The sequence below is a fragment of the Aureococcus anophagefferens genome (genome assembly GCF_000186865.1).
Source record: "Aureococcus anophagefferens unplaced genomic scaffold AURANscaffold_15, whole genome shotgun sequence".
NCBI classification, from domain to species: Eukaryota; class Pelagophyceae; order Pelagomonadales; family Pelagomonadaceae; genus Aureococcus; species Aureococcus anophagefferens.
Genome location: NW_008705575.1, coordinates 168,321 through 182,571, shown reverse-complemented (window position 1 = coordinate 182,571; position 14,251 = coordinate 168,321). Strand labels below are relative to the sequence as shown.

Below are 14,251 nucleotides of genomic sequence, written 5' to 3'. Positions count from 1 at the left end.
CGCGCGCGCGAGCGCTACGAGGAGCGCCACGGGGTCGTGGTCGGCCTCGAGCCGCGGCGTCCGCTCCTCGACCGGTCGCCGGAGCTCCGGCGTTTGGTGGCGGAGCGCCGCGACGTCGCGGACCGCGGCCGCGCGGCGCCGCCGCCGCGGCGCCGCCGCCTCGTCGACGACGCCGACGACTACAAGCGGCGGCGCGAGGACCTCTGCTTCGCGGCGCGGCGGCGCCGGCCGTCGGACGCGAAGCTCTACGAGGCCGTCGTCGTCCTCGTCGACCAGCCGCCGTGCTACGCGGAGACGACCTTCTGGTTCGTGCACCAGTACGTGCCCGACGTCGACTGGTGCCGCCTCTGCCCCCTCGTCGCCGACGGCGCCTTCGCCGACGGCAACCGCGCGGGCCGGGCGCGCTACGTGCTCCCGCCGGAGGCGACGGCGCGCGAGCTGGACCTGTCCGCGAAGCGGTGCGTGCTCGTGCGGTCCGCGATGACCGTCGACGCGGACGACGCGGACGACGAGGTCTGGGACGTCGAGGACCCCCGCGAGGGGCCGCGCTACGACCTCTTCCCGCGGACGGCGACGTACGTGCTCAAGTAAGCCCGGGCGCGTGATGATAGGGCCGGCGCCGCCAGGATCCCGGCGGCGGCCCGGAGCGATCCGGCGCGGTCCCGGCGGTCCGGAGCAAAGTAAGACTTCGCAAAGCGGCGCCGGTCGTGATGGCCCTGGTTGCAGTTGGCGTTTCCCCGGGCCGCAGGATACGGCAAAGCGCGGCCGCGGCTGCCAACGCGGCTATAGACGGCCGCTCGCGCTCCGACGCGCCTCCCGCCGTGATCCCTTTCGCCGGCCTCGGCGATGACGGCGCTGAACCCGAACCCGCCGCAGTCGACGCTGCTGCCCATCTGCCACCTGCTCGAGCCCGGCGAATACGAGCGGCGGCGATGGAAGACGCTGCGCGTCGAGGACGAGTTCCTGGACCCCTTCCTCGCGGAGAAGCAGCTCGAGGACCAGCGCGTCATGGTCGCCAAAAACCGGAACCCGCAGGCGAGCCGCCTCACGGCCGCCGACGTCGTCCGGTCCAAGTCCTTCGACGCGCCGCGGCGCGACCGCCGGGCAGGAAAAGGGTGCGAAATTCCCAGCTTCTCGGCCGTGTTCCACTCGTTTCGGCTGATTTTTGGACGAGCGATCATCTCTTGGAACGCTCCCGAAGCGTGGATGCTTTCATTGGAACGCGCGCGCGCGGAACGCTCACGTTGAAGCGACGTTGCATCGCTCAGGCGCGACCGCGGCGCGGACGCGACGGACTTCGAGGCCGCGCTCCTCGCGGAGGCCTGCCGCGAGCTCCTCGCGCGCGACGGGTCCGTCCACGACGCGCGCGACGTCGCCGCCGCCGTGAGGCGCGCGCTCGAGGACCCGCGGCGCGCGGCGGACGCCGTCGGCCGGAGCCCGCGCCGCGGTCTCGCGGAGAAGCAGCTCGACATGTTCGGCGGGTCGCTCTCCATCGACCGGCTCGGCGCGGCCAAGTCGCTCACGTCCATGTACAGCTTCAAATCGGCGTCGGCGGCGCCCGGGGCGCCGCGCGGCGCCGCGGGCGACGCCGACGACGCGCCGAGCCTCGCGCCCTACCTGAGCCAGGTCGAGACGGCGAGCCGCGTCGCGGGCGGCCTCGACTTCGACAGCGGGCGCCACCGGCCCTGGAGCCTGCCGCGGCTCCACGCGCACGCGACGCTCGACCTCTCGAAGGACCGCAAGGCGCGGCGGCGGTCGCGCGCGCGCGCCGCGGCGAAGCGCGCCGCGCGCGACGGCGTCGCCATCGACGGCGTCTCCGGGCCCGGCCGCGTGGGCCTGCGGCCCGCGGCGCTGCGGGACCTGCTCGGCGGCGCGCCGGCGCCGGACCCCGCGGCGGACGCGTCGCTCGACTACGGCGCGCTCCGCGCGGCCGGCAGGCGCCGGCCGCCGCTCGAGGAGCTCGCGGCGTCCGTCGACGCCTACGACCCCTACGTCGCCTGCGTCTCCGCGGCGCTCGACAAGCGGTCCCAGGTCGGCGAGGACCTGCGCAGGCGCCTCGACCGGCCGGACCGCACGCGCCAGCACGGCAACTCCTTCGGCAGCTTCGGCAGCGGCGGCCGCGACGACCCGTGCCGGAAATCACCCACTGGTTCCGGGGGTCCTGACCAGACTTCAGAAGAACTCGGTCGAATCGGCCGATGTTTGGACGAGTCGTTCGCTCTCGTCGAGCGCTCGACGGAGCGCCGAAGCGTCCCAATCCGTTCGATGACGCGCCCATTGACGTCGGGTTGCATAGTTTTGCTTCCTAGGCTACGACGCGCACCACGAGCGGAACGCGATCTACGCGTACGTCGAGGCGCCGGAGCCCCGGCGGTCCGGGCCGACGGCGGGGCGGCCGGGCTGGGACAACTCCTTCTTCACGCCCAACGTCATCTCCGACGAGAAGTACCGGTCGACGATCTCCGTGCGGCCGTCCATCGTCGGCGCGCGCGTGGAGCCGAACCGGCGCGAGAACGCGCACGCGGCGACGGACAGCGAGGCCGTGCGCCGGTCCGCGCCGCTCTACCGCCTCGAGACGGGGTCCACGGGCACGGACTCCTGGGGCGGCGGGCCGCTGCGCGTCGTCGCGGAGCTGTCGCCGCGGACGGGCGCGACGGCGAAGCTGCTCCGGGAGGCGATCACGGCCGAGAAGCGCAAGATGCAGCTGCGCGCGGACGTCGAGGACGAGCGGCGCATCGAGGGCCTCTACGAGGCCATCCCCAAGTCCGCCGGGGGCATGCTGCCCATCAGCCGCCGCGCGACGGAGCGCGGCCTCTTCGAGTCGCCGCGGCGGTCGCCCGCGGCGTCGCCGAGCCGCCGCGACGGCGAGACGCCGGCCGCGCCGCCGCGGTCGCCGAAGCACAGCCCGCTGCCCGCCGCGCCCGAGGGGCCCGCGAACCGGTTCCCCTCGGCCGCGTAAAAAAGTACCCTCTAGAACCGCGGCCGCTTCGCGGGCGGCGCGTCGCCGCCGTCGACGAGGTCGGCCTGGGCGACGAGCTTGTCGAGGACCGCGTCCATGGCCGTGGGCATGTGGTCGAGCACCGCGGCGTCGCGGAGCCGCAGGAGCGGCCGGTCCGGGTCCATCGCCGCGAGCCCGGACCGCGCGACGCGGAGCACGCCGCCGGGCACGACGAGCGCCGGCGCTGTCGCCGGCGGATCGAAGCCCCGGCGCGCGGCCGCGAGCACGGGGCGGAGCGTCGCGTGGATGTCCTCCTCCGCGCGCTCCGAGTCGCGCGCGGCCTCGGCCGCGGAGCCGGGGAAGAGGCCCACGGCGTCGAGCAGCGACGCCGCCGCGGCTTTCGACGCGCGCTGGGACAGGAGGTGGAGCCGCGTGGGCACGTCGAGCGCGCCGTCGATGGCGTCGAGCGCGTCGAGCAGGCCCAGGACGCTGTGGAGCGAGAGCGTCGGCACGACGTCGTCGCCGACGCAGTAGGAGCGGCAGCGCACGGCGACGTCGCCCGGCCGCGCCGCGGCGGCGTCGGCCGTCGCGACGGGCGGCGGCGCGAACGCGACCACGTCGACGCCCAGCCCCCGGTCCCGGAGCGCCGCCGCGAGCCGAACGCCCGGCCCGTCGCGGCCGTCGCGCAACAACAACCCGCACAGCAAGGCCGCGCCGCCGCCCATGGAGTGGCCCGTGAAGACCAAACCGTTGGCGTCGCCGTGGTCGCCGAGCGCGGCGAGGACCGCGGGTTCCGCGCCCGCGAGCACGGCCTCGGCGGCGCCCAGGATGCCCGCGTGCGCCGACCCCCCGCGGCACGGCGTCGCCTCGCAGACCAGGTCCGTGAGCGCGTCGCCCGCGGACGCCGTCCCGCGCACGGAGACGACGACCTTCTTTCGCTCGTCGTCGTAGGCCACGTAGAACCCCGGCGCGGCGACGTCCGCGGCCATGTTGCTCTTGAACGCGCCGTGATAAAGTTGCGCGCCGCCGCAGCGCGCGCGCACGCACGCCGCGTCCAATCGCTCCGGCGACGCGTCGCCGAGCGACCGCGGGAAGACGCCGGGCAGGAGGCCTAGGACCTTGAGCTGCGCGTAGCCGTAGGCCGACGACGCGTGGCGCCAGGCCCAGCGCACCGCGCGCGCGTCGTCGACGTCCGCTATCTCGTCTTCGAGCGCCGCCGCCGACGTCTCGTTCTTGTCGAGCGCGCGCAGGAGGAGTAAATCTAGAAGCTCCGGCGCGCGCCGCGGCGGCCGCTCGCCGGCGATGAGGTTGAGCGTCGCGCCGATCTGGTCCGCGGCCGCGAGGACGTCGGGCGGCGCGAAGCGGCGAACGGCGCCCTCGAGGGAGCTCCAGAGCGCGCTCCGGTCCGCCTCGGCGCAGCGCTGGCAGCTCGTCGTCGTCAGCGCGCAGAGCGCGACGCGCGCCAAAGCGCCGCGGTGGCCCATTGGGAGGCGGTTACGACGTCGCCGAGCTCGCGCGCGCGTGCGTCGCGGGCGGCGTCGACTGCGACACGCGCGCCGTGAAGGCGTACCTCGACGACGAGGGCGTCCCGAACGTGCAGCGGCGGAACAAGCTATTTGGCCCCCATGCCTGTGGCAAGCCTTTCGCCGGGGGTCCCAGGACAGCCCCCCGCCGGGGGTCGGACTGCGTCCAGACGGCCCGAGGTCGCGACGGCTCGCCGAACCTTACCAGGCCTCCTTGCCGTCCTCGGGGTCGTCGTCCATCATGCCGACGAGCTCCTGGGCGCCGAAGGGGTTCGCGTGCTCCTCGCGCGGGACGCGCGCGTACCGCTTGTCGTCGCCCCGGGCCCGGCCGCGGCGGCGCGCGACGCAGACGCCGGCGACCGCGCCGGAGACGGCGAGCGCCGCGACGCCCGCGGCGGCCGGCGACGGGAGCCGGGACGGCGGCCGGGCGCCGGGCGCGGGCCGGGGCGCCGGCGCGGGCCGCGGCGCGGGCGCGGCGGTCGCGGCGGCCGCGCGCGGCGCGGCGGCGGCGGCGCCGCGTGAGGGCGCGTACGTGGGCGCGGGGCCGCCCGCCGCCGCCGACGGCGGCGGCGACGGCGCGGCCGTCGCCGGCGCGGCCGTCGGCGCGCAGCGGCCCGTCGCCGCCGGGCACGCCGCGGCCGCGGGTACGCCCGCGCCGACCGCCGCGGACCGCGCGGCGGGGTCCCGCGCGACCCAGGCGCAGTCGCGGAATGTGGATCCGTCGGCGCGCCAGGCCCGGTCGTCGGCGCACCGGGCCGTCGGCGCGCCCGCGGGCGCGGCCGTCGCCGCGGCGGCGGCGCCGCAGCTCGCGCAGCAGCCGCTGCAGTCGCAGCCCAGGAGGCCCTCGACGGCGCCGCAGGCGCAGGCGTCGCCGCCGAGGAGCGCGAGGACGTCGTCGCAGGAGTAGCCCCGGTAGCAGTCCCGCGCGCACGTCGCCGCCGCCGCCGGCGCGGCCGTCGGCGCGCGCGACGGCGGCGCCGCGGCCGTCGGCGCGGCCGTCGGCGGGTCCGTGGGCGGGTCCGTGGGCGGCTCCGCCGCGGTCCCCGCCGCCGCGCCGCCGCCGCAGCGGAAGCTCGCCGTGTTGCGGCACGGCGCGCCGGTCGCGTTCTCCGCGGCGGCGACGGCCTTCGCGGCGCCGGCGATCGCGACGGCCTCGTCGTCGAAGAAGGCGTACTTCGCCGCGGCGTCGCGGAAGAAGTAGAGCTTTCCGTCGGCGGCGAGGTCGTAGGTGTCGGCGGACGCCGCGCACGCGGAGGCCCGCGCGCCGCCGACGCCGACGGAGAACCCGCCCGCGCCGAGCTCGTAGTCCCCCGGCGCCGCGGCGAAGGCGTCGCGGCTTTCCGTCGACGCGAAGAGGTACGTAAAACCGTCGACGGTCGCGCTGTAGTTCGCCGAGCCGCGCACGGGCGCGCCCAGCGGCCGGTGGCGCGCCCGGGCGAGCACGGCGGCGTCGTAGGTCGCGGCGACGTCGACGCCTTCGAGCACCGGGCCCTCCCAGGGCCAGCCGCAGCGCTTCAGCTCCGCGGCGGCGCAGGCCAGAACGAGGAGCATGTGGCTGCCCATGTGTAGGCTGTCAGAGGAGCGACGGGCTGGCCATTGTTTCGGATGTCATAGGAGTGCTCGGGCTGCCCATGCTTATGATGTCACATCGTCGACGACTGCTAGCCTAGCTGTAAACCTAGGGAAACGTCCAGGACTCCCCTGTCCGGAGCCCGGGCCGGGAAGTCGGGAAGTGATGGGGTTGCAAAAATTCCAAACACAGGCTGCGAACAGCCTTCGCGCAATCGCACGCACGCTCTCGCCCCGGCACTCCTCCGCCGCCGCACCGATGAAGCCCGAGCCCATCGTCCTCCTCGACGCCACGCCGAGCACGGAGCTGCGCCTCCTCGCGCCCGCGTCGAGCAAGGAGCTCCGCTGGCACGCCGGCGTGTCGCCGGCGCCGCGCCGGCCCGCGTCGCTGCGCAAGTCGCCGGCGCGGAGCCTCCGCGCGCGGTCCACGCCGCCGACGCCGCGCACGCGCAAGGCCTTGGACGCGCGGCGGACGCCGCCGACGCCGCGGACGCCGCGGCGGGAGCGCGCGCCGCCGGCGCCGCGCCCGCGCGCGGCCCCCGCGAAGACGCCGCCGGCGGCGCGGCTCCTCAAGGCGTCGACGCCGCGGCTCCTCAAGGCGTCGACGCCGCGGCGCAAGTGGGCGACGCCGCGACGGGCGGACGCGCGGTCGCCGACGTGGAAGCCCATCGTCTGGCGCTCTCGCCCGAAGCGCGACCCGGCCTTCACGTCCCTCTCCAAGAAGCGCAACCGCACGAAGCCGAAAGCCAAGGCGGCCGCGCCGCCCGGAGCGCGGTAGCCGCCGGCGCCGGGCCCGCGCCGCCGCCGCCGCCGCCGCGCCGCGACGAAGCCCCGTCGCGGCGACGCCGCCGCCGCCGCCGCCGCGCGACCGAGCACCTAAGCTCCTGTCTATTGATCATGCCAGACAAGGGCGTCAGAACCCCGAGGCCTCAAACTTGAAGCCTAAGTTTGCCGGAAGTTGCCGGCCGCGCGCGCGGGTCGTCGAGCATGGCCGACTCGGCCGACTTAATTGATCTCACGGCCTCGGACAACGAGGATGACGCCGCCGACCCCGCCGCGCCGCTCGTCGCGCTCGGCGTGTCGCCGCGCGCCGCGCGGCTCGCCCTCGAGCGCTGCGGCGGCGACGTGGCCCGCGCCGCCGACGACGTCCTCGGCGGAGGCGGGAAGCGGTCCCGCGACGACGAGGCCCTCGCGGCGCGTCTCGACGCGCGGGAGAAGCGCGCGAAACTAAACACTGAAACCACCGACGCGGCCCTCGCGGCGCGTTTCCAAGAAGAGGAGCGCGCGGCGCGGGAAGCGACGGACGAGGCCGCGGCGCGCGCGCTCGCCGCGGAGGGCGGCGGCGCGGGCGCGCGCCTCGACGCGCTCGTCGCCGGCGGCGTCATCGCGTCCTGGAGCGCGGCCGGGGCGGACGGCGACGCGCGGCCGGAGCTCGCGAAAATGCTCCGCGCCCGGGTCGGAGACGCCTTCTCGCTCCCGGGCCCGCTCGTCCACCACCGCCAGCGCGACGCCTGGAGCTGCGGCTACCGCTGCTGCCTGACGCTCTGCGCCGCGCTGCGGGCCCGCGACGACGCGCACGCGCGCGCGGCCGCGGCGCTCGGCGGCGACGTCGCGGCCGTGCAGCGGTCCGTCGAGCGCGCGTGGGCGTGCGGCTTCGACGCCGTCGGCGCGCGCCAGCTCGGCAACAAACTCGCGGGCACGCGCAAGTGGATCGGCCCCGTGGAGATCTGCGTCGCGCTCCGCGCGGCCGGCTTCCGCGCGAACACGATCGGCCGCGCGGCGCGGACGGCGGGCGCGCGCGCGGCGGCTCTCGCGATCGCGCGCGACGTCGCCGCCTACTTCCAACGCGGCGGCGCCTTCCCGGCGATTCTGTGCTTTGGCGGGCACAACCGCGTCGTCGCCGGCGCGACGGCCGACGGCCGCCTCGTGTTCCTGGACCCGCGGTGGGCCTCCGTCCGGCTCGAGCTCGCCGCCGCGGCGGACCTGACCTGCAAGAAGGGCAACTACGAGGTCGTCCTCGTCGAGCCCGGCGTCGCGCGGGGCCGCCCGAAGGACCCGAACCGGCGCGCCTAAGACACGTTTTACGCCCCCGGGAGGAACGCCCGGCCGTCGTCCGCGGCCGGGGGCCGCCGCCGGTCGATGAGCGCGTCGACTTTGGCCGCGAGGGCCGCGAGCGCGTCGCGCTGCGCGTCGAGCGCGGCCGCCTGCGCCCGGAGGAGCGCGGCGACGTCGGGGTCCGGCGCCGCGAGGGGCGCGAGGATGGCCGCGCCGGACCGGGGCCGGAGCTCCGCGGGGGCGGCGGCTTGAAGCGCGAGCGGCGATTTCGCCTTGGGCGGCGGCGTCTCCAGAAAAACGACGCCCGACTTCCGCCGGGGCTTCTCCGGCGGGCGCGCCCGCCGCTCGTCGACCCAGGCCAGGAGCGCGTTCCGGAGCACGATCCAGCTCCCGTAGAACGCCATGCCCCTATACAGGGCCTTGTAGTGGCCGCGGCTCAGCAGGTCGCAGAACGTCTCCGCGTCGACGGCGTAGACGAGGGAATGCGTGAGGAGCTTGCACGTGTACTTGCGCGGCACCTTCTTCCGGTTGCAGAGGTACGCGCAGATGTCGCGGCCGACGACGGCGTTCGTCCGCGGCGTCACGAGCTCCTTGCCGTGGATCGCGTGGCGCGTCGCGTCGAAGACGACGGCCCGGCCCTCCACCAGAATAAACAGCTCGTCGTTCCAGGAGATGCCCTGGTGCACCAGGGTCTCGCCCGTCATGTACGCGCGCGACGTCGCGGCGACGCTCAGATCGCGGACGAACGCGTGGACCTCGCGGTTGCAGCGCAGCGTCTCCGGGTCCCGGCCGCAGACGATGCGGTCGAGGATCACGTCGTCCTCGCTCTCCGGCAGCGCGCCGTCGACGTAGTCGACGCCGACGGCCGTGCCGTTCGTGCCGTGCGGCCGCCGGACGACGGCGCGCCGCAGCGCCATCTCGTCGTCGTCCTCGTTCCAGCACTTCACGGAGACCCGCTGCCGCTTGCCGAGCTTGACGCTGCGCAGCATGGCGTAGCGGAAGAAGGGGATGCCGCCGACCTGCGCGCCGAGCTGCTCCATCGCGATCGTGTGCTGGAGGCCCGGCGACCTGCGCGGAACCCAAATCTTCAAGATGACTTCAATGTGCGCGAATGTTTCGACGCAACCTCTTCGGCCGTGCCTCGAGGACTCGAGGGCGGCCATCGATCCGTCCAAAAATCAGCCACATCGACGTCGATGTGACCGAGAGAGAGAGGTTTGAAGTGTGGTCGGGACCCAGCGGTTGGTTTCCGCGCCGCCGGCGACAGGCCCATGAGCATCTTGCGCTCGAAGACGCTGTGGAACATGGCGTCGCTGTGGAGCAGGAACTTGTGGAGCCGGTCCCTCAAGTCCGGCGGGAAGCTGTTGCGCCGCGCCATGGACCGGATGTTGTCGCACGTCGCGCGGTACTCCGTGCCCGCCTGCGTGGATTCCAAATCTTCAACCCGACTTCAATGCGCGCGTAATCGATCGGTTTGGAGCACAGTATTTCGCCGTGCTTCGAGAACTCGATGAGAGCGATCGATTCGTCCAAAAATCAGCCGAATCGACTTCGATTTGACCGAGCTAGAGAGTTCTGAAGTTTGGTGGTTGGAATCCACACTGGTGCTCGCCGGGTCGCCGTTGGAGACGGCGTTGCCCACCTCGCCGATGAGGTAGGACGTGATGAAGAGGCCCCAGAGCGCGAGGAAGATGGCGAGGCCGTCCAGACCCATCGTCGGCGCGTCCGCGTCGCCGAACATCGCGCGGATGGACCAGTGGAGCGCGTCGAGGTACTCGCGGAAGACGCCCTTGCCGAAGATGATGACGGCCTCGTCGACGCACTTGACATAGAGGTTTTGCCCGTGGTTCGACATGTCCCCCAGATACCGCTTCGGGTCCGCGCACTCGTCGAGCACCATGCGGCAGGAGCACGCGCCCCAGTGCCTGCGTGGAACTCAAATCTTCAACCCGACTGCAATGTGCGCGTATGCGGCCGTTTCGACGCGAGTTCTTCTGCCGTGCTTCGAGAACTCGACGAGAGCGATCGATGCGTCCAAAAATCAGCCGAATCGACGTCGATGTGGCCGAGCGAGAGCATTTCAAAGTGTGGTCGGGACTTCCCGAACCGGCGGTCGCTTTCCACGCAGCCCCAGTGCAGCGTGAAGAAAAACACCAACCCGCACTTGAGCATGACCACGGACCGGAACGGCAGCCCCAGGTACAAGATGCACCAGTCCATCAAACGGCCGACGCGCGACACGCGGATGAGCTTGAGAGCGCGCGAGAACCGCATGAGCCGCAGAAAGTGGACGCCGCCGTAGGAGTCGTCGGCGAAGATGTCGTAGGGGACGATGGAGGCGAGGTCCACGACGCACCAGCCCCGCAGGTACTTGGCGGCGATGCGCCGCCGGTCGAGGATCCAGACGTCGTGCTTGTTGTCGAAGTACGCGACGCTAAACATCAATAGAAAGTCGGCCGCGAAGTAGAGGTCGCAGGCGCGGTTGACCGTGAAGAGGAAGCGCCCGCCGTGGGACGCCGTGCGCGCGTGGACCGACAGCGTGAAGCCCATGAAGGCCATCTCGAAGGGCAGCGCGACGGCCGTCCAGATCAGTGCGGGGATGAGGAGCCACGTCCACGCGCGGTAGGACGCGTCCGTCGGGTTGACGAGCTTGAACCAGCGCTTCTGGCGCCGCGGGAAGATCTCGACGCCGCCGGCGTGGACGTAGCCCTTGCCGTGGTAAAAGAAGTCGTTGCCGCGCTTCGCGAAGTGCTTCACCGGGCGAGCCTCCTTGCTCGCCGTCGAGCGGAAGGAGACCTGGCCCCGCTCCGGCGAGACGGGCGACGTCGGGTGCGGGGGGACATCCTCGGCCTTCGTCTCGTCGGAAGGCGCCGTGTAGACCTTGGGCGGGGCCATCACGGCGGGCCCATCGTGGGGCAGCGCAAGAGGTCAGGATACTTCGCGGGCCGGTGTCGCCGTTTTGACGGCACCGTCGACCTTCTCCTGTCGCAGAGAAGACCCGCGGCCGCGCCGGGCGCGCCCGGTCCCGCATCACGCGGTTATACGCGCGCCGCTAGCCCTCGGGCTTCTGGGCGACGAGGGGCGCCGTGGGCTCGCGGCGGCTGCCCTGGACGCTCGTCGCCCACGCGTCGATCTTCATGTCGATGTCGGCGACGCGGTGGCTGAGCTCGCGGACGTTCGCGTCGCGGAACTCGGAGGCGGCCCCGCGCGCCGTCTGCGTCCAGGGCTGGAGCGCGATGGACGGCGTCGTCGCGTACGTCTCGTCGTCGACCTTTTTCTTCGTCGGCGTCGGCGCGCCGGCGCTCTTCTTCGCGGTGTTGAAGAAGCCCTTCTTGAGCTTCGTCGCTTTGCCGGGCTTCGCCGGGCTCGGCGCCGGCGCCGGGGCCGGCGCGGCGAGGAAGCCCCGCTTCAGCTCCGGCGGCGGCGCCGGCCGCGCGACGACGAACGCGACGCCGCCGTCTGGAATCACGAAGCGCACGTCGTCGTCGCTCGCGATCTTCCGCGCGCCCGCGGCGTCGTGGGCGAGGGCGTAGTCCTCCGCGTCGAGCGGCGCGCCGGGCCGCTTCCCGTTGCGCACCTTGCAGAACTGGCGCAGGATGCGGGCCGCGGCGCCCTTGCCCGGCTTCAGGGCCAATTTCACGGTGAAGGGCTCGTCGACGTCGCCCTCGTCGCCGTGCGTGACGAAGATCGACGACGCCGTCGTCATCGCGCCGCCGCGCGCGGAGAGAGAAGGCGACTGAGAGGCGCAGAGGCTGCCCCCAGGCTTCAACGAGGTCAGAGGAGCACACGCGCCTCGGATGTTGGAGCGTCGACGATCCGACACCTAGTCAGCCCGCCCTCTCTCCTTGCCGCGCGCCGCCGGGGAGATACGCGCCCGCCGCGCGCCGCCGGACGCCATGGGCCGCCGCCGGCTCGCCGCCCTGGTGGTCTTCGCCCTCGCCGGCGTCGGCGATGGCTTCAGCGTGCGCGACTCGCTGCTGCGACTGCGGGCGACGCTGGGCGCGACGACGGAGAAGGTCTACGAGCCGACGTTCGTGGCGCGGCCGCCCCCGGAGGTCTTCGGCCCCCTCGACGGGTCGCCCATCACCCAGCTCGAGCCGCTGGCCTTCGACCCGCCGGCGTCGCCCGCGCCGCTCGGCGAGGCCGCCGTCGCCATCGAGGACGCGGCCGTCGAGGATTTAGGCGAGTGCGCGGCGCTGCTCGTGGCGTCCTTCTTCGAGGCCGCGAGCCGCCACCCGGCCTTCCTGGCGGTGACGGCCCACCGCGAGCACAAGCGGCTGCGGGCGCACCACGGCGGCGAGGCGCACGCGCAGCTCGTCGCGCGGTCGGCGCGCCTAAACGGCGAGGCCGTGGCCTACGTCGACGTCGACTGCCGGCCGAAGCGCAACCCGGGCCCCGGCGAGTCCCACCCGCGGCCCTACATCTCCGACCTCGCCGTGCGGCCCGACCACCGGCGCCGGAATTTGGCGACGCGCCTCGTGCGGCGGTGCGAGGCCGCGGTGCTCGACTGGGGCTACGACGTCGTCTACCTCAAGGTCGAGGCGTCGAACGCGGCGGCGCGCCGCATGTACGCGAACCTCGGCTACGACCTCATCCACACGGACGACAGCGCCGAGGCCCGGTGCACGCTCGTGAAGACGCTCCGATAGAAGTTTTGTGCTTGTGAACCCTCTAGAGTCTCTCCGTTCGTCGTCGAGAGGAACGTCACCATGTGGCGGAACGCGCCCTCGAGGCCGGGCCGCGCGAGCGCGACGACGACGTCCGCGGGCGCGCGCTCGTCCGCGCCGCCTTCGTCGGCCTCTTCGTCGTCCGTCTCCGCCTCGGCATAGTAGCGCTGGCGGCAGAGCAGGAGCGGCAGGCGCGCCGCGCGGCGGCGCTGGCGCGCGCATGCGCTTTCGACGTTCGCATAGAGGGCCGTCCAATACACCATCTGCGCCGCGACCCGGGCCTCGGGAAAATCGTAACGGTACGCCGCGGCGAGCTCGGACAGGGTCGGCATCATCTTGCCGTGCGTTTTAAAAAGTGTAGCAATATTTGATAGCTGCTCATCAGTTTTTTCTGGTGAGTAGAAATCTCGAACTCCCTCCAATAGCCCCAACACGCTATGGTCAAGTCCACAATTAAGGTTGAAACTTGCACGCAGCGGCTCGGGCGGCACCATTACGATGTTTCGGACATCGTAATTGGGGTCACGTTGCGCCAAAAAATTCTCCATCGGGGTCATATTATTGTACGCGCGGACGCCCGCGACCTCGCCCTCCAGGGCCCAAAAATCCCAAAACCTTGTGGCGAAAAAAAAAAGGCCGCCCCTGCGACTGGCGCCTTCGCCAGGACGCCGCCGTCCACTGGCGCCTCCCGCGCCTGTGAGACCCCTCTGAGCCTCCCATCCCCCGCGGTTCCTCCCGGGCCCCCTACGTTTAGAGACGCGTCAAGGCGAAAAAAAAATGCGAGCGGCGGCGATGGCTCGCCTCCTCACCGTCACCGCCTATCTCGCCTCCGCGGCAAAACCGAAGACGGTCGTCGTCGTCGTGTCGCGGGCGCGGTCCGGGACGGACTTCCTCGTGTCCATGCTCAACGACGCCGACGAGGTCTGCGTGAAAGACGAGACGCTCCGCGAGCTCGGCGTCGACTGGTGGGACCAGCGCGCCGCGGCGGGCCTGAGCGAGGAAGAGGTCGAACGCGACCACCTTTTGCGCGTGCGGGAGAAGCTCGACATGGTGTCGAGCGGCGACTTCCGCAAGCCCTACCGGCGGCGGCGCTCGTCGCCGTGCCGCTCGGACAACGTCACCGCGAGTCCGCCGCGCGGGCCTTCGACGTATCATCGCGACGCGGGCGCGCGCGCGGTCCGCGGATCGCTCGAGAGACGAGAGGCCGCGGCGCGTCCGAACGCGCGCCGCGGCGGCGTCGGCGCGCTCCGACGGGTTCGGTATTCGCGACGGACTCAGACATGCTCGGATCGCTCACTGGTTCCCCGCCGCAGGTCACCGGGTTCAAGTGGTTCAACGGCCAGGGGCTCATCTACCCCTACGAGGACAACGCGCGCGCGCGCCGGTACCGCGCGCAGTCCGACGTGTTCCGCGGCTGGCTCGCGGCGAATTCCGCGCGGTTGCTATCCGTGTGGAAATCAAATATTCAACCCGACTTCAATGTGCGCGTAATCGAACGA

General features: G+C 72.9%; 1 protein-coding gene across 1 annotated transcript; it reads right to left on the bottom strand.

The window, feature by feature from the left end:
- Nucleotides 1-8,111: 8,111 nt before the first annotated feature.
- On the bottom strand, nucleotides 8,112-11,791 carry AURANDRAFT_65485 (hypothetical protein; the record flags this gene model as incomplete). The annotated part of the gene is made up of 5 exons (XM_009040425.1): nucleotides 8,112-9,153; nucleotides 9,321-9,505; nucleotides 9,686-10,010; nucleotides 10,193-10,965; nucleotides 11,198-11,791. The coding sequence occupies 5 exons, from the start codon at nucleotides 11,789-11,791 to the stop codon at nucleotides 8,112-8,114; spliced, it is 2,919 nt and encodes a 972-aa protein (XP_009038673.1).
- Between the last annotated feature and the right edge of the window lie 2,460 nt (nucleotides 11,792-14,251).